A 20,377-nucleotide genomic window follows, 5' to 3' on the forward strand; every position below is an offset into this window, starting at 1 on the left:
TACTATTTTGTAGCCCTCCAACTCCAGAAATCACTTCACCAGTCAGGTCTTGGATCATGAAGAAAGCTGGAAATTTTTATTCCCAAATAAAGTGCAACATTTTGACAGCAGTTACACCCCCTCCCATAGACTTGCATTGAGGGGGCGGGACATGGCGTCATGAGGGGGCGGTGCTATGACGTCACAAGCTCCCGGCGTCGGCTCCTGCTTAGGAACAGTTTGTTCCAAACGTTGAGCAGTGGAGTACCCCTTTAAGATTCCTGTCTTCAGTAATTCTAGACTTTGAACTTGACAGGTTTGAGGCTTGTGGGGCTAGGAAGGTGGGGAACCTATATGAGAATAGATAGCTTTATAAAACTAAAAATCATGTGGTTCCTAGCAGTTGCATGCTCAGCTATCTCAGGCTTCAACCCTCACTTTTCTTTTTTCATTGCAGTCTTATTCTGGCCCCAACCACTGTCTCTACCTACATGGACAATGTGCCCTAAATGGCGCCCTCCAGCTGGGTGATAGTCACTACACTCACTACGTGCACAGGCACTAAAGGGGAGTTCAGACCGGCCAGGTCAATAACACATGGACATGTCAAAAACTCAATCAGAATACCAAAAGGGGAAACCAAAGACAAGCCAGATGGTCCGAACCAGGAGGACAGCGCAGTACAAAATCAGAATCAGAACAAAAACAGAGGGTGACCAAACTAGAAAGTCAAGGTCAAGTCCAAATCAACAGGCAGAGACAAGGTCAGGTCCTAGAATGTTGTAAACACAAAGATAATGCTAGTGATGGGAGGAGTCACAATCACAGGCTTCTGAAAACAGCAGACACATATTTATATGTCCCACCATCAGGATGTGTGATCGGCCATGTCCCACAGTGAAAAACAGCTCTGCCCTTAACAGAGTTAATTGTCAAGACTATGTGGCACACTGCCAAAGGAACCTAGTCAACGCTAGAATTGTGCAAAGGGAAGTTTATTACACAGACATTTGCCCCTATACCTGAGGTGGATAATTTATTATAACATACTAAGCAGCTAAAGATTATATATATATATATATATATATATATATATATATATATATAAATATATATGAAAAAGCCTGACTTGTGTTCAACCCAAGCACCTGCTGTGCATGTCCTTCGGCTATTGAATGGAGAGGGTCTCAGCACTGATCACAGCTGTTGACATATCAAAAGCTTTTTTGTATAATGGCAGGAATTGTTTAACCCCTTAAGGACGCAGCCCATTTGGGCCTTAAGGACGCAGACAATTTTATTTTTAAGTTTTCGATTTTTCCTCCTCGCCTTCAAAAAATCATAACTCTTTTATATTTTCATCCACAGACTAGTATGAAGGCTTGGTTTTTGCGCGACCAGTTGTCCGTTGTAATCAGGGTTATCGGTCATCTTCTGCTCTGGTCTGCGGGAAGGCAGATCAGAGCAGAAGACTCCCGGAAGGCAGCGGAGGCAGGTGAGGGGACCTCTGGCTGCTGTGCTGGATGATCGGATCGCCGCGGCAGCGCTGCGGGCGATGCGATCATACATTTAAGTGACCGCGATGCTGCAGATGCCGTGATCTGTATTGATCACGGCATCTGAGGGGTTAATGGCGGACATCCGTGGGATCGCGGGTGTCCGCCATTACCAGCGGGTCCCTGGCTGCGATCAGCGGGTCCCTAGCTGCGGGTCCCTGGCTGCTGCGCATGATCCGGGCATCGCTCCGATGCCCGCGGTTATGCTTAGGACGTAAATGTACGTCCTGGTGCGTTAAGTACCACCTCACCAGGACGTACATTTACATCCTTCGTCGTTAAGGGGTTAAGGTGAACTATGTTTGTTTGTTTTTACCCTGGACACTGTTTATACCCATACCTTCTTCGTAAATACAGTAACCCCCCGACATGCGATGGCCCCGACATATGATCAAATCGACATACGATGCTTTTATATGTCGGGGCCATCGCATTAACTGCTATCCGACAGTGCAAAATGCTTAAGCTGCTGTCGGATAGCAGTTTAAGCATCCCGGACAGGTTCGCTTACCTATTCCCGCTGCTCCGGGTCCACTTCGCGATCCTCCGGCATCTTCTGCATCTCCTCCAGGGACCGGGCCTCGCTTTCCGGCATCGTTATTATGTAGCTGCGCACGGCGTGCCGGCGCTGTAACGTAATAACGTCACCAGAAAGCGAGGCCCGGACCCTGCAGAAGACGCGGTAGAAGCCGGAGGATCCCGAAGAAGACACCGGAGCAGCGGGACAGCATCGGGAGCCCCTGGGACAGCATTGGGAGCGGTGTCGACGCGGTCCGGAGAAGCGTGGACAGGTGAGTAGTACTTCCTATACTTTACATTGCAAGAATCCCTCAACATATGATGGATTCGACAAACGATGGGTCGTTTGGAACGAATTACCATCGTATGTTGAGGGACCACTGTAGAGCTACAGTTATGCTTGAAATACTAGGCGTTACCCTACGATAGGTCACAGTTCTGGAGGTGCAGATTTGTTTGCTATTCCAAGGATGACTCAGTGGTGCTTCGCTCCCCCACAGTAAATTTACTTTCTAGTAGTGATGAGCAAATTATTTGGATCAAATCTGATTTTTTTGTGACTTGTTTATGCCGCATACCAAAGGGAGCAACTACAAAAACAAATGAAGTTTTCTGCCGTGAATCTGCACTTATTGCTAATTTATATAAATGATGTGACATGTCACATGAAAAGATATAAGAACATATTTACAAAATGTGAGGGGAGATACTGTATATAAGGTGAGGGGTGGAATCACTCTGGAACTGTCCAACGTAGAAGCAAATCCCCATAGCAAACCTCCTCTACTCTGTGCAGTTCCCGAGACAGACAGAGGTGTCAGCAGAGAGCACTGTTGTAAGACAGAAAAGAACAACTCAACTTCAGCAGCTGATAAGTACTGGAAGGGTTAAGATTTTTTTTATAAAAGTAATTTACAAATCTGTTTAACTTTCTGGAGCCATGACATGACCCCTATGACAGTGGGTTGAGGACTATTCAGAAAATGAGTTATGAACCGAAATGTCTATCAGATCACTCTTTGATGGTATGTAACCTATGGGCTGAACGCCAGGGCCATGCTCAAATTAGAACAATGAATATTAATTCCCACTGGTTAGAGGTAGATGAGGTAACAAAAGGTATTGAAGATGAAATTAGTTGGTTTTGGGGTGTGATAGAGGTTCGGCTGATTTATTTATGGTCTGGGATGCCTTAAAGGCATACTTGAGAGGTACCCTGGTGAAAAATGTTGCTCATTTTAAGAAACTGCTGAGAAGTAGGGAAGAGAATTTGGTTAAACAGATTAAATACTTGGAGGAAGAGTATGCAAAGAATGTAGAAAGAATAGGTTGGGAAATATTGGAACAGGCCCAAAAAAAATATAAAGATTTTATACTAGAAAAGGCCCAACACAGAATATTCTTTTGGGGACAGAAGAAACTCACTGAAGGAGGGAAATCTAACAAATGGCTGGCCGGTATTATTAAAAATCAAAGGGAAAATAGGGAAATTAATAATTTAGAAAACAAGGAAGGGAAGATAGTGACAGAAGTAGGAGAAATTAGCCAAGTAGCGGTGGAATTTTATCAAAAGCTATATGAATCCGAGACAAAAAAAACTAAGAGTGAAATAGAAGAATTCCTGTCAAATATTACATTGCCCCAATTAAAAGAAGAGGATAGAAGAATGGTAAATAAAGAAATTAGTTTGAGGGATGTCCAGGAAGCTTTGAGATCCTGTTCAGTGGATTGGGCACCAGGATCTGACGGATTTACCTTTGAGTTATATCGTAAGTTTCAGAAAGTCTTGCTGCCTTGCTTGCTGGAGACACTTAATGAATCCTTGGAAAGGGGTTGTATGCCCTCTTCGATGTCTGAAGCAGTTAATATTAGTCCCCAAGAAAGGGGGCAGCAAAGAAATAAATTGAAAATTACAGCCCAATTTCACAATTAAATACAGATTATAAAATATTTGCAAAAATTTGGTCAATTAGAATTTAAAAAGTTTTGGCCGAGGTGATAGGAGAGGAGCAAAAAGGATTTCTACCAGGGAGGAATATGTTTGACAATATTCATAGGGTGTATCTTAACATTCAGACACTGGGGGGAGGGGGGGGGGGGGTTCCCCGCTCCATCCTGTCGCTTGACACCAACAAAGAGTTTTATAGGGTGGAGTGGGGATTCCTGTTTGCGGTGGTAAATAAGCTTAATTTGGGTACAGTATTTTTACAAGCGATTAGGATGATTTATTCTGCACCAACGGCTAAAATTAATATAAACGGAAATTTGTCTAATACTATAAGATTAGAAAGAGGGTCAAGACAGGGTTGCCCCCTATCTCCATTATTATTTGCAGTATTTATAGAGCCATTAGCAGCAATGATTAGGGGCACAAGGTGTTTTCAAGGGTTTGGGATCCAAGATGAGAGGGAGAGAATGTTGCTATATGCCGATGATGTTGTCTTGTTTATTAGAAACCCAGAGATTAAAGTCCCTGAAGTTATTCAATTGATAGAAAGTTACGGATCATTTTCAGGTATGAAAATTAACTGGCGGAAGTCTGGCTTACTACCTCTCGACGAGGAAATAGAGGTTCCGATTGGGGCAGTTAAAATCCTAAAAACCAGTGATAGTTTAGAATATCTCGGTGTTAAGATCTCGAATCAGACTTCTGAGTTTGAAAGACTTAATCTAGAACCTTTAAGTAAGAAAGTGAGAGAGAGAATGAATGTTTGGAGTAAGAGGTGACTTAGTATGGCAGATAGAATAGGGCTGTTGAGGATGGTAATACTTCCAATGATTACACATTATCTGAGAGCTTCACCCGTGTGGATAAAAAGTAGTTTTTAAAAAAAATGAGACAGGAAAGTAAATGAACTAATTTGGAACCGGAAAAGGGTGAGGATCAAGAGTCAGAACCTGAACTTACCGTTAGAGAAAGGGGGTTTGAGTATTCCCAATTTTTTTTTAAATATTTTATAGCGGCCCAGTTAACTTCAATGATACAAGAACAACAGATCCTGGTGACATTTTTTTAACAAAGAAGGAGTGGAAGGCAGTTTAATATGGGAATGGTTAGAAAGAGGGAGATTAAAAAAGGTAATAAAAGTAGGGAATACAGTAGGAAACCTTCTGACCCAGGTTTGGGAGAAGATGAAACTAAGAATGGGCATAGTGAGTAGCATCTGGTGTACTCCTATATGGGATAATGAGTGCTTCCCAGAAATAAGGAAATTAGTTGAATACTTGAACTGGGAGGAAAAAGGAATGGTCATGGTGGATCACCTGTGTATTGATGGTGAGTTGCGTGAGTGGAAATGGTTATCTGATAGATTTGATCTAAGTAGTAGGAATTATTTTGGTTATTTACAAATGAAGAGAGAAGAGAAAAAAGAAAAATTAAAAGTAGAGAAGTATCACATAACATAATTTATTAGGAATGCACAGGGTGGACAGAGCAAGTTAATGAGCTCAATATACAAATTGTTAGTGGAGAAAGGGTGGGAAGTAGTGAGGTAGAGATTAGGACAAGGTTTGGATATAGGTGGGATTGTAGAAGAGGAGTGGGTAATTGCACTTAGAAATATAAAAATATCTACAATTAATGTAAACAATAGGGTGTCTTTTCTTATGTTAGCATACAGAGTACAGTATTCAAGTTTTCATCATAGAATTAAAGCTAGGGAAGACTCACTATGTCCCAAATGTAAGAAATTAGGAGCAAACTGGCTACATATGGTTTGGAAATGCTCAAGAGTAGAGAAGTTTTGGAGTGAGGTTTTTTGTACTATAGAGGAGAGATTACAACTAGTGATGGGATTCGAACCTAAAGTGGCCATTTTAGGATTAGGATTAAAAATAGAAAGTTTGAAAAATAAAGAGTTGATTTTGGGGGTACTGGGAGTTGCAAAGATCTTGATTTTGAGGAGATGGATGGCCCCAATAGCACCCGGGAAGGCAGAATGGTTAGAATTTACTAATAAGGTTAAAATTTATGAGTTAATGTACTATAAGAATCGCCCCAAATATGGTAAAATAGAAAATAAATGGTTACAATGGGATGAAAGATCTTTTTATCCCAGGTTTTATCGCCAGGCTGACGGAGGGTGGGAGGGGATGGAAGAGGGAGGTATAGGGGAAACGGTTTAAAGGCTGTGTATTTTCTTTTTTTGTCCTTTGTATATGTAAGATATGTATGTTTTCCTTTCTTTCTCTGTAATGTTGTTTATACTAATAATAAAGAATTTAAAAATAAAAAAACAAAAAAACTTTCTGAGGCCAGTTGATATATATATATACATAGCCTGACTGAATTATGCTTACCTGTTATCCCCAACTCATTTCACAATGAGAAGATACATGGTTCAGAACCCAACTACGTTGTTGCTGCTGGTTCCAGAAGGGAGGACGTATGAATGGGAGGGGAGAAGAAAATGAATCTTGAAGAAGCTAAAGAGGAGGCAGAGACAGACATCAAAGCAGAGGAATATAGTAATATGGAGAGGAGACATTCACAGAACCCATAGAAAACACTATTATTTTCCTTTTAGTGATCCAGATGACTATCATGACTAAACTTAAAGGGGTATTCCAGGAAAAAACTTTTTTATATATATACCGTATTTATCGGGGTATACCACGCACCGGCCTATAACACGCACCGTCATTTTACCACGGATATTTGGGTAAAAAAAGTTTTTTACCCAAATATCCATGAAAAAATGAGGGTGCGTGTGTGCGCGTGTATACCCCGATATACCCCCAGGAAAGGCAGGGGGAGAGAGGCCGTCGCTGCCCGCTTCTCTCCCCCTGCCTTTCCTGGGGTCTAGAGCGCTGCTGTCGGCCCTTTTCACCCCCTGGTTATCGGCGCCGCTGCCCGTTCTGTCCCCCTGACTATTGGTGCCGGCGCCGATAGCCAGGGGGAGAGAAGCGGCGCCGACAGCCAGGGGGAGAGAAGGGGCAGCGGCACCCATTGCCGGCGCCGCTGCCCCGTTGCCTCCCCCCATCCCCGGTGGCATAATTACCTGAGTCCGGTCCGTGCTGCTCCAGGCCTCCGTCGTGCGTCCCCAGCGTCGTTGCTATGCACGGCGCACTGACGTCATGCGCCGCGCCGTTCAGCGCATAGCAATGACGCCGGGGACGCACGACGGAGGCCTGGAGCAGCGCGGACCGGACTCAGGTAATTATGCCACCGGGGATGGGGGGAGGCAACGGGGCAGCAGCGCCGGCAATGGGTGCCGCTGCCCCTTCTCTCCCCCTGGCTGTCGGCGCCGCTTCTCTCTCCCTGGCTATCGGCGCCGGCACCGATAGTCAGGGGGACAGAACGGGCAGCGGCACCGATAACCAGGGGGTGAAAAGGGCTGACAGCAGCGCTCTAGACCCCAGGAAAGGCAGGGGGAGAGAAGCGGGCAGCGACGGCCTCTCTCCCCCTGCCTTTCCTGGGGGTGTATCGGCGTATAACACGCACACAGACTTTAGGCTAAAAATTTTAGCCTAAAAAGTGCGTGTTATACGCCGATAAATACGGTGTATATATATATATATATATATATATCAACTGGCTCCAGAAAGTTAAACAGATTTGTAAAGTACTTATGAGCTTCTGAAGTTAAGGTTGCTCTTTTCTGTCTAAGTGCTCTCTGATGACACGTGTCTCGGGAAACGCCCAGTTTAGAAGAGGTTTGCTATGGGGATTTGCTTCTAAACTGGGCGTTTCCCGAGACAGGTGTCATCAGAGAGGACTTAGACAGAAAAGAACAACCTTAACTTCAGAAGGTCATAAATACTGAAAGGATTAAGATTTTTTAATAATAGTAATTTACAAATCTGTTTAACTTTCTGAAGCCAGTTGATATATAAAAAAAAGTATTTTCCTGGAATACCCCTTTAAGACAAAGGAGTTAAACAATGTTACAGATGCCCCTATTTCTAATACAGACATTGAACTGTTTGTAGATGTCTCCAGGTACTATCATGAGTGGGGCCCACAGACAGGATATTCAGTAACCACCGAACTTGGTGCCGGAGCCAACTCCCCACATCATGGTCATCTCAGGAAGCTGTAAACACTCTCTGTAGCATGTACAATTGCAAAGGGTCCGACATATAACATATACAGTCTCCTGGTTATGGACCTATATAATAGAGTAGGGATTCCATAGATCATCTAGTAAATCCTTGTAGAATGCAGAGAGTATTTGTGCTTTCTTTCAAACCTCTCCCTAAGCAGGTAGCCATCATCAAGGTCCATGCCCATACTAAGGAAAAGACCAAGAAAGCTGAAGGGAATGCTTTGGCAGATAAGGCAGCCAGGGCTCCTACACTAAAACCTCTCCCAGAAATCTTCCTGTGTATTTACCAAGGCTGATGTGTCTGTAGACCTCAAAGTGCTAGAAAAGCTGCTACCGCAAGAACCTAAGATACAAAAAACGAGCAAGAAAGAAGGTGGGCGGTGTGTGTGAATGGAGTGTAGAGAATGGATGAGCGGTACTGCCTTCCCAGGACGCTCTCTTTACCATAATGACTCTTATAGCCCACGGACTCGAAGAAAGCAATGTTGGGGCTGAACAAAAAAATATGTATAGCACCCAGATTCAGTAAGACTGTACTCTTTTGTTGCAGCTTGTACAGTGTGTGCCCTCCATAATTCAGAAAAGCCAATAAAACCTACCAGAAGGATCCCCCCCCCCACACATCCCATTCCAGTGACTGCACATACATTTCATACAATTACCTCTAGTAGGAACCAGTACGCATTGGTGTGTGTGGACCTTTTCTCAGGGTGGCCAAAGGCCTGGTGATTTGCTAAAGCCATACCAAAGGCTGTGTGGTGTCAGGGGGTGCAAATGCAGGGTGAATGCGGGGCAGATGTTATGGCCCAAGGGGAAGGTGGTATTAACCCCTTCTATCATGACACCAGGGCGTGGTTTAGCCTTAACCACCCGAAGGTAATACCGCTGATCCTGGGTTAGGCAGGGGCAATGAAGAGTCCAACGCCAAATTAAGGATAACGGTAGCTTTAATGAAGCAAGACAGAGGACAAAGTCTGTACAGTTCAGCCAATATCCCAGTGAGATGACCAGTGACACAGGGGGACCTCGCAGGCTTGCTGGAACTTGCAGTAGTTAGACTGACTTTAGTGCAGGCCACGGTGACTACAGATGGACTTGACTTGATAGAGGTGATGACTGATAACAAGATGACTTACTGAAACAGCCTTATGGCTGCAGGACTTTAGGCTTGAGGCCTCCAATGCTCTGGATACAGACACTGGGACTGCACTGGACCTCAGCATACAGCAGAAGAGAGAGATTGCCGCCCCTCCCCTGGTTATATAGGGGCTGTGCAAGGAGCCCATAGGTCACTTGTGGGAGTCGTGTGGTCCCAGGAGCTTCTTGGGTAAGAATCCTGTGGTACAAACATTAAAGTAACAGAGCATACTTTATACACAACATATGTATATAATGGGGGGTATGCGGCAGGGGAGCCCTGGGGACATGCAGGGTAGGAGGACAGTACGGGGACACATCCCGTACTGGGACACCCCAGCTGTTACTGAGATACTCTTAGCAGAAGTGATGTGTAGGTATGGGGTACCAGAGGTGATTGAATGTGATAGAGGAACACATTTCACATGTGCTACAAGATCTAGGGATAACACAAGCCCTACACACCTCATACCCCCCTCAGAGTAGTGGAGAGGCTCAGTGGTACTTTGAAACTAAGAATATAGAAGATAATTCCTGAGACTGGTAACATTTGGGTTGATTTAAAAAAAAAAAAAAAAAAAAAAAAAGGGAAACAGGACTCTCTCCAAAGGACATTTTGTCTGCTTTACCTGCCAAGACAGGTTGTTACAGGTTGTTACTTTCCAGAGCAGGTAGATCATAATGGAGACTTTACAGCACACATGAGCAGCAGACACTTATCCAGATCTATCATAGAGTGTATTCTTCTATTACAGATACCAACAGCCTTGAAGGAAGCCATGATCTGAAGTCTGGGAACTGGGTGACTGTAAAGAAACAGGTCAGAAAGGACAAAAGATCAGATTTGAAGGTCCTTACCAAATCCAACTGAAGACTCCTACTCCAGTAAATGTAGCAGGAAAGATCCACTGGATACACACTTCCCACTCCAAGAAAATCTTCAATCCTGAAGATTGGTCACAGTCACAATGACCTATACTTTGTGTTAATGATGACTGTGAAAGTCATGGAGACATTGAATACTCACCTTAAGGTAAAATGGGATAACAAGGTCATGAAACATCATCAGGCTATAGCTAAGTTAACTAATCTCACCAATTGTTGGAAATGTCCACATTCCCCCATTAGTGTAAAGACTATGCCTCACCTACAGTGGGGAGAATAAGTATTTGATACACTGCCGATGTTGCAGGTTTTCCTACTTACAAAGCATGTAGAGGTAAGTAATTTTTATCATAGGTTCTCTTCAACTGTGAGAGATGGAATCTAAAACAAAAATCCAGAAAATCACATGGTTTCATTTTTTAAATATTAATTTGCCTTTTATTGCATGACATACAGTATGTATTTGATACATCAGAAAAGCATAACTTAATATTTAGTACAGAAACCTTTGTTTGCAATTACAGAGATCGAACGTTTCCTATAGTTCTTGACCAGGTTTGCACACACTGCAGGAGGGATTTTTGTCCACTCCTCCATACAAACCTTCTCCAGATCCTTCAGGTTTTTGTGCTGTCGCTGGGTAATCAGCTTCCTCCAAAGATTTTCTATTGGGTTCGGGTCTGGAGACTGGCTAGGTCACTCCAGGACCTTGAGATGCTTCTTACGGAGCCACTCCTTAGTTGCCCTGGCTGTGTGTTTTGGGTTGTTGTCATACTGGAAGACCCAGCCTTGACCTATCTTCAATGCTCTTACTGAGGAAAGAAGATTGTTGGCCAAGATCTTGCGATACATGCTCCATCCATTCTCCCCTCAATACGGTGCAGTCGTCCGGTCCCCTTTGCAGAAAAGCAGCCCCAAAGAATGATGTTTCTGCCGCAATGCTTCACGGTTGATATGTGTTCTTGAGGTTGTATTCATTCTTCTTCTTCCTCCAAACACGGCAAGTGGAGTTTAGACCAAAAAGCTCTATTTTTATCTCATCAGACCTCTCATTCCTCCTCTAAATCATCCAGATGATCATCGACAAACTTCAGACGGGCCTGGACATGGGCTGGCTTGAGTAGTGGGACCTTGCGTGTGCTGCAGGATTTTATTTCATGATGGCGTAGTGTATTACTAATGGTTTTCTTGGAGACTGTGGTCCCAGCTCTTTTAAGGTCATTGACCAGGTCCTGCCATGTAGTTCTGGGCTGATCCCTCACCTCAGTGTTTCCCAACCCAGTCCTCAAGGCACACCAACAGTCCAGGATTTAAATTTTTCCCTGTTCTATTCCAATGGAGTAACTGAAAAAAACCGTAATGTTGGTGTGCCTTGAGGACTGGGTTGGGAAACACTGCCTCACCTCCCTCATGATCATTGATGCCCCACAAGGTGAGATTTTGCATGGAGCCCCAAACTGAGGGGCTCTTTCCATTTTCTCATAATTGCACCAGCAGTTGTTGCCCTCTCACCAAGCTGCTTGCCTGTTGTCTTGTAACTTGTGCAAGACTACAATTTTATCCATGATGTCCTTACACATCTCTCTGGTCTTAGAGAGGTTGGAGTATGTTTGATTGAGTGTGTGGACAAGTGTCTTTTATTCAGGTAACAAGTTCAAACAGGTGCAGTTAATACAGGTAATGAGTGGATAACAGGAGGGCTTCTAAGGCTAGATTTCCACTTGTTTTTTTTCCGGCAGTTTTTGAGCCAAAGTCAGAAGTGGATCCATAAGGGAGGAGAAGTGTAAGTCCTTCCTTTATATGTCCTATTCCTTTTGAATACACTTCTGGCTTTGGCTCAAAAACTGCAGTGGCAGAAAATAAAACAAGTGGAAACTTAGCCTTAAAGAAATAAATAACAGGTCTGTGAGAGCTGGAATTTTGACTGGTTGGTAGGTGATCAAATATTAATGTCATGCAAATACATTTTTTTTAAATCATACAATGTAATTTTCTGGACTCTTTAGATTCCGTCTCTTACAGTTGAAGGGTATTTATAAAAATAATTACAGACCTCTACATGCAAATCTACAAATTACAGACCTCTACATTTTTGTTCCTGGATATTCTAATTTCTGGTGACCTAACCTCTGCCTGTTCCCTGATGATCCTTCCTTCCAGTGTAGGGACAGCTGCCCAGTTCGTTGCTTACATGGAGGACAGATCATCCAAGTGGGTAGGGACAGTGATTGGGGATAAATTCAGGTCAGCACTGCTCCTAATGTGACATCACTTATCAGCTCTTTTAGTCAAAAATGTCCATATTATAAAGAAGATAGCAATCCCAAATGATATCACCACTGAGTATGTATTCAATGACATAAACATTACATCCTCCTTTACAAAACATCTCAAAGTGGTTACTAATCCACATATCATAGTCCTAGATTATATAACCTCAGCTCAGGGAGAGATGTGTGAGATTTTTGTACCAGTCTATTACCACTTTATTGATCCCTAGAAAGTGATGAAAGTGAAACATGATCTCGAGCAGGCAAAAAAAAGCTAAGGAAGAACCTAGGATAACTAATTCTCAAGATGACTGGAACCTAGAATCTACCCTAACTGCCCCACTGTTCAGGGAACGTGATAGGAGAATAGGGTAGGTGTCCTAGGCAGGGATTAGATCAGGGACCTGCTAACGTGATGCACTGATGAATGGACTTATAGAGGGAGAGTCATCCACACCTATGCAGAGGAAAAGTCGACCAGTTGCCAATAGCAACCAATCAGATCGCTTCTTTCACTTTTGAAAAGGCCTCTGAAAAATGTAAGAAGCGATCTGATTGGTTGCTGTGGTCAACTGGTCAACTTCTCCTCTGCACAGGTCTTGATGAATCTCCCCCATAGACTACTCACCATCATGACACCTTTATCAACTGTGCTTTTATTGGGATTTTCCATTTTATTTCCCAAGTAATAAAGATACAATACGCCTAACAAACCCCAAGCATGGGGAAAAATGGTCATACAATAGAAGTCATACGCATAACATAGTGTAGAACAAAACTTAAAACTAGGGGCATTTATATAAATTAAAACATAAATTAAAAAATAACTTTTATTAGATATACACTGTTATTTTTTGTCTTATTGGTACTTTAAGGGTAGTTTTTTTCTGTGATTTTATAATTGAGCTTCACCACCCTGTGTCATATAATTATAATAATATTTAAACACAGACAGTGCCCCCCAATGCTGATATCCTGGGGTCAGTGAGTAAAGGATTATGAATAGTAGATAGTTGGCTCAACTTACAGAGTTGTTATAATTCGTGATAAAATTCTGTCTCAAACCAGATAAAGCAGTGCAACATCATCCGCTGACCACACATCCTGCTTTGTTCAAGCCAGCGCCATCAGATTCAGCAATTCAGGGGAAAATGTGGTTTGTAGAGAGCTAAGCCTGTCACATCCCACAACAAAAATGATGAATATGTTACTCAGTATCTAATCATGACCATGTACATCTCATTTTTATGTCTCTATCACCTATAAAAATCCCTTTTTTCATTAGCTCACAATGCTAGAAATCCTCTCAGGGAAAGGGGGCGTGTCCCTCCATGTGGTGTTGGGAGAGGATTGGTGCGTGGTGGTAGGAGGCGTGTCCCTCCTTTGTGGTGGTGGGAGGAGGCATGTCCCTCCCTTGTGGTGGTGGGAGATGATTGGTGTGTGGTGCGAGGGGGCGTGTCCCTCCTTGTGGGGGTGGGAGATGATTGGTGTGTGGTAGGAGGGGGCATGTCCCTCCCTTGTGGTGGTGGGAGATGATTGGTCTGTGGTGGGAGGGGGCATGTCCCTCCTTGTGGGGGTGTGAGATGATTGGTGTGTGGTAGGAGGGGGCGTGTCCCTCCCTTGTGGTGGTGGGAGATGATTGGTGTGTGGTGGGAGGGGGAGTGTCCCTTCCTTGTGGTGGTGGGAGATGATTGGTGTTGTGGGAGGGGGCGTGTCCCTCCCTTGTTGTGGTGGCAAATACAGAGTATACAAAAAAGAAGATTGCAGCAGCACATTTCATCAAAATTTAAAGGCTCTTAGCGCACTTTTTGATCAAAACGTGTCCCCCCATCCACCACGTGGAGGTGGCCATTTCGGATGGGTCACTAACACACATGTGGTTTCCCGGTAAGGTATTGCATACCGTACCTTGGTAGAGGTCCCCAAAGTCAGAATTCCTAGGAACGGTGGGGTCCCTCTTTTCTAGTTAGCCCCTCGTCACACCTCAGTTAGCTAATATTCATATAAATATCAGTGTAAATATGTATATTTAAATGCCTACCTGTTAGCGTTGCAGGACCTTAGGTCATGTGACTCGGTGTTCAGAACTCTATGGTTTGTTGAAGGACCTTCGGTGGTTCTTGTGTCAGGTGTTCACCCACAATGCCATGTAACGGTGAGTGACAGCTGTTATGGACCAATCCAAAACTGCTCAGCCCCTGCCCATATAAGGGAGCTGCAGCCAATAATCACTCTCTTGGGTTGCTGACATTGGATGAGGTAGGACCTCAGAAACTTCCAAAGACAATTACTAGGCCAAAAGCCTTGCGGCCTCGGTCTACGCTAAAGACTGTGAGTTCTTACAATTCCCCTCTAACTCCGCAAGATCACTGGACCTAAACCTACCCCTAAATCCAGCGGATCTATGCTACAAAATCATCCTAAACCAAAGAGAACTTACCCGGTCCCAACCACTGTCAATCGCTGCTCAGCTGTATATAGACTCTGTTATCTGGACTGTTACTGCATGTTACAATGTTCAGCTTTCAGGTGCTCCCGTGGGCTGGAAAAGGTGGATACAGTCCTAGGAAAGAGTCTCCTAGGACTGTATCCACCTTTTCCAGCCCACCGCAGCACCTGAAAGCTGAACTAATTTATGCAGGATAAGTCATCAACTGCTGAGCCGAGAAGTTCCTGACAAATCTAATTTACTGTAAGTTCGCTCATCTCTAGTTGCCATCTTTACTCATTGGATTCCCACGATTGTACCATGAGAGGTCCGATGAGTCTCTGTACTCTGCCTCAGATGCTGTGTGTGTGACATGGTGTATGGCAGCACTATATTGCTTTGTTATTTAGGCACTTGTTTGTAAATGCTATTTTCCCCATGTAGGGCACTACTTGTGCACCATAATGTATTTATTAGAATTAGGCAGCATACGACCATACATTATATGTAGGGACTTATATCCCTAAAGGATAGGGAATAAGATGTCTGATCATGGGGGTCCCGCCGGTGAGGACCCCCGCGATTTCCCTGATGCACCCAGCATTCGTTTAGAGTGTCAGGTGCAGCCCTGGAGGCTCATGAGGTCACGGCCATGCCCCTCAAGGCAGGTCTATGGGAGGGTCACAAGCCTCTGCCATGCATAGCCAGACATCTGGCAAGGAGCGAAGTTCGCTCCATGCAACGGATGTCTGGGGTGCCGCAGCAGAGATCACAGGGGTCCCCAAGGGTGGTAACCCCGTGATCAGACATCTTATACTCTATCCTTTGGATAGGGGATAAGATGTCTATGGGGTGGAGTACCTCTTTAAAGGTTGTATCACACATGGCATCATCTAATTCCGGACAGTCCTGATAACACATTCTGTGGTCAAGCGCACATCTATTTATATAAAGTTTACAATTTGTTTGATGATGATTTCACAGATTTTCTTCCTTCCTTCTTGTATTTACTCTCTTTACACACGGAGTAGGCAGCATCGTCTCCATCCATCATGTCCATGAAGACGTCGCTGTTATTACTCGGTAAGTACAATGATCTTCATGTCTTTCAGTCTCTGATGATAAATCATAAGAGGGGATCAATAATGTTCTATAAATCTCGGACAATACTACAAGCAGTGGCGTACCAAGGAGGGGTGCCATGATGGAGTCACCACCCGCCCCCCCCAATCCACTGCTGCACCGCGACCGCGCTGCTTTTCCGCGTAGCGGCAGGGGTGCAGACAGCACCGGGCAACACCATGCTGCTCAGCTCGGCGCTCCCCCCAGTCTTCAGCTGGGGTGACACCATGCCGCTTAGCACTCCTCCCCCCCCCCGGTCTTCTGCTGCACCCAGCTGCATCCATGCTATCAGTGGTATAGTGACCGGGTGCCCCCCCCCCTGTCTTCAGCTGCTCTCGCTCCTGTCCGTTAGAACCCCATTACCTCTGTGCCACCGCCGACCCTCCGTTTGCAGCTGCGCTGTTGGCCGGTCCGGGTCTGAAGAGGGACGTCGCACAAGTGACGTTCCTCTGCAGACCCGCGCAGGAGGACGTCGTCAGGCCGCCGGCGGAGAGAAGAAGCACTGCCAGGTAAGTAAGTGTGTGAGTGAATGAGTGAGTGTGTGTGTCTATGTGTTTGTCTGTGTCTATGTGTATGTCTGTGTGTGTGTTTGTGTCTGTGTGTGTCTGTGTGTGTGTGTCTGGGGGGGGGGGAGACTACGCTTCCTAATGTGTGGAATCTATGCTACCTAATGTGGGGCATCTATGTTAACTAATGTAGGTAATCTGTGCTACCTAATGTGGGGAAACTCTGTTACCTAATGTGGGGAAACTATGTTACCTAATGTGGGGAATATGTGCTACCTAATGTGGGGAAACTCTGTTACCTAATGTGGGGAAACTATGTTACCTAATGTGGGGAATATGTGCTACCTAATGTGGGGAAATTCTGTTACCTAATGTGGGGAAACTATATTACCTAATGTGGGGAATCTGTGCTGCCTAATGTGGGGAAACTGCTACCTAATGTGGGAAAACTATGCTAACTAAAGTGGGGAAACTGCTACCTAATGTGGGGAAACTTCTACCTAATGTGAGAAAACTTCTACCTAATGTGGGGGAACTGCTGCCTACCTAATGCTCCCCCCGACTCTAGCATCCTCATCATCCACCAGCAACACTCCCCCCAGCCCTGCATTAGCATCTCCATCAGCAGATCCTGCTGGTGGATGATGAGGGTGCTACAGCCAGGAATGATGGGGGTGCTACTGCCATGGGGGGGGGCAGTAGCACCCTCATCATCCACCAGCAACACATCCCCCCAGCAGTAGCACCCCCATCATCCATCAGCAACACCACCAATCCCCCTCCCGTGGTAACAGCATCAGTTAACGGATGATGAGGGGTGCTACTGCTGTTGTGGTATTGTATTTAGAGGGTGCACTGTATTGCAAGGTTTTATTCAGAGGGTACAGTGTGGGGGTAGTATTATATTCAGAGAGCGCAGTGCATAGAACTATTGTATTTAGAGGGTATGGTGTGTGGCAGGTTTATATTCAGAGATTGCAGTGTGTGTTGGTATTATATTCAGAATGTACAGTGTGTGGTAGTATTATATTCAGAATGTAAAGTGTCTCATAGTATTATATTCAGTGGGTACAGTGGGTCATAGTATTATATTCAGTGGGTACAGTGTGTGGTATTATATTCATAGTGTACAGTGTGTGATAGTTTAATATTCAGAGGGTACAGTGTGTCATAGTATTATATTCAGAGGGTACGGTGTGTGACAGTATTATATTTAGAGGGTACAGTATGTGATAGTATTATATTCAGAGGGTACAGTGTGTGGTAGTATTATATTTAGAGGGTACAGTATGTGGAAGTATTATATTTAGAGGGTACAGTGTGTGTCAGTATTATATTCAGAGGGTACAGTGTGTGGTAGTATTATATTCAGAGGATACAGTGTGTCATAGTATTATATTCAGTGGGTACAGTGTGTGGTAGTATTATATTCAGAGGGTACGGTGTCTGGTAGTATTATATTTAGAGGGTACAGTATGTGGTAGTATTATATTCAGAGGGTACAGTGTGTCATAGTATTATTCAGTGGGTACAGTGTGTGGTAGTATAATATTCAGAGGGTATGGTGTGTGACAGTATTATATTTAGAGGGTTCAGGATGTGGTAGTATATTCAGAATGTACAGTGTGCGGTAGTATTATATTCAGTGGCTACAGTGTGTGGTAGTATTATATTCAGAATGTACGGTTTGTGATAGTATTATATTCGGAGGGTATGGTGTTTGACAGTATTATATTTAGAGGGCACAGTGTGTGATAGTATTATATTCAGTGGGTACAGTGTGTGGTAGCATTATATTGAGAGGGTATGGTGTGTGATAGTATAATATTTAGAGGGTACAGGATGTGGTAGTATATTCAGAATGTACAGTGTGTGGTAGTATTATATTCAGTGGGTACAGTGTGTGGTAGTATTATATTCAGAATGTACGGTTTGTGATAGTATTATATTCAGAGGGTACAGTGTGTGATAGTATTATACTCAGTGGGTATGGTGTATGACAGTATTATATTGAGAAGGTACAGTATGTGGCAGATCTATATTCAGAGTTTATGGTGTGTGGAAGGTTTATATTCAAAGAGTGCAGTGTATAGTAGTATTATGTTCCATCTGAATTAGATTAGATATAGAAAGACTATAGAGAAGACAGTCACTGATATTATTGTGTATTCTCCTCTCTATGTCCTATCAGAGCTGTAGTCACTTGTAAGTTCTGCAATTATGATGAGTGCAACTACAACTCCCAGCATAACCTCACCACTGCTCAAAGGGGAAAACATTTTTTTTTTTTTTTATCAATTGGTGCCAGGAAGTTAAACAGAGTTGTAAATACTTCTATTTAAAAATCTTAATCCTTTCAGTACTTATCACCTGCTGTATGCTCCACAGGAAGTTATTTACTTTTTGAATTTCTTTTCTGTCTGACCACATTGCTCTGTGCTGACACCTCTGTTCATGTCAGGAACTGTCCATAGTAGGAGCAAATCCCTATAACAAACCTCTCCTACTCTGGACAGTTCCTGACATGGACAGAGGTGTCAGCAGAGAGCACTGTGGTCAGACTGGAAAGGAAATTCAAAAAGAAAAGAACTTCCTGTGGATCATGCAGCAGCTGATAAGTACTGGAAGAATTAAGATTTTTAAATAGAAGTAATTTACAAATCTGTTTAACTTTCTGGCACCAGTTGATTTAAAAGAAAATGTTTTCCATCGGAGTACCACTTTAAGTCATTCTGGGAGCTGTAGTTTTAAGTGGTGAAAACTTCTTTAGTGCTTTCCCATTCTGTAGCAATTGGTATATTTGATTATTATACTGGAATTTTTCACAATGCGCACCAGGTGACACCAACCCTAGCAACACCACTGCAGATTGGGGGGGGGGGGGGTAGTTGCGACGGCGCGCAACGTGACTTCACGACGCTGACGCCGCCTTCACGGATCTTTTAAAGGAGTGGAAGGATCCATCACCAGCGGTCGGACGGAGGCATCATCAAAATGTAAGTAAATAATTCTATGTGAAGGGAGGGGTGTAATTAAGGGGGGGGGGGGGCAGGATTTGTTCATTTTATTGATGGGGATTTGGATTTGTTTCTATTTGGTGCAGATGGAAAGTGTTTTTTTTTTTTAAGGGGGTACAGTGTTTTATTTTATTAAGGGGGGTTAAGGCGTTTCATTAATGGGGTGTGCATGGGTTTTATTTATCTTAAAAAGTTTGTGCATGTTTTCTTATTTTATTGGGTTGGGTGGGAATTATTGCAAACACAGAGTCCGCCCCGGGTGGTGGTGGGGGGGTGCCAAACAAAGGGTCCGCCCCAGGTGCCGAATGCTCTAGGTACGCCCCTGACTACAAGCTACCAGGCTCCACCCCAAGTCTCCATCATATGTCCCTCTATACGGCTGTGTACAGGGGAGAATATTACTCATTCAAGGCTGGTTTCACACCACGTTTTGTAACTACAGCTCCCGTATACGGCTGGGAGGAGGGGGCGGGGCTTAATCGCGGCACACGCACTCAGCTGTATAGGGGAACCGTATTTAATGCATGTCTATGAGCCGACCGGAGTGAACCGCAGCCTCCGGTCGACTACGTTTTCGGCCGTATGCGGTTTCCCGACCGCAGGCAAAAACGTGGTCGACCGCGTTTTTGCCTACAGTCGGGAACGCGCATACGGCCGAAAACGCGGCCGACCGGATGTGGCTGCACATCTAAAAACATTTAGTTCCGAACCCTGGGCGTGGGCTGTGGGGGTTCTGATTTCCTGGCCAAGCCCCTCGTGACGTCACGGCACACCCCCTCAATGTAAGTCTATGGGAGGGGGCATGGCGGGGCACAGAAATATCTACACACCAACCTAAAACCCCAATCCAAAGCTTATCACAGACAAGAAATGTGTGACACCATGACAGTCTTCAAACTCAGTGTAGA

General features: G+C 44.3%; 1 protein-coding gene across 2 annotated transcripts in view; it reads left to right on the forward strand.

Annotated features, from left to right (window-relative positions):
- Positions 1–20,377, forward strand: part of LOC130295100 (high affinity immunoglobulin gamma Fc receptor I-like) — a 147,564-nt gene that overhangs the window by 52,755 nt on the left and 74,432 nt on the right. The window contains exons 2-3 of one of the 2 annotated variants that reach the window (XM_056545401.1): positions 9,997–10,274; positions 15,856–15,907. In XM_056545401.1, the coding sequence (XP_056401376.1) occupies positions 10,230–10,274; positions 15,856–15,907 (97 nt within the window). In that variant the 5' untranslated portion in view covers positions 9,997–10,229. The remainder of the gene's footprint in view (positions 1–9,996; positions 10,275–15,855; positions 15,908–20,377) is intronic. The other variant, XM_056545405.1, reaches the window with a different exon arrangement.

Source organism: Hyla sarda, chromosome 11 (genome assembly GCF_029499605.1).
Source record: "Hyla sarda isolate aHylSar1 chromosome 11, aHylSar1.hap1, whole genome shotgun sequence".
Lineage (NCBI taxonomy): Eukaryota > Metazoa > Chordata > Amphibia > Anura > Hylidae > Hyla > Hyla sarda.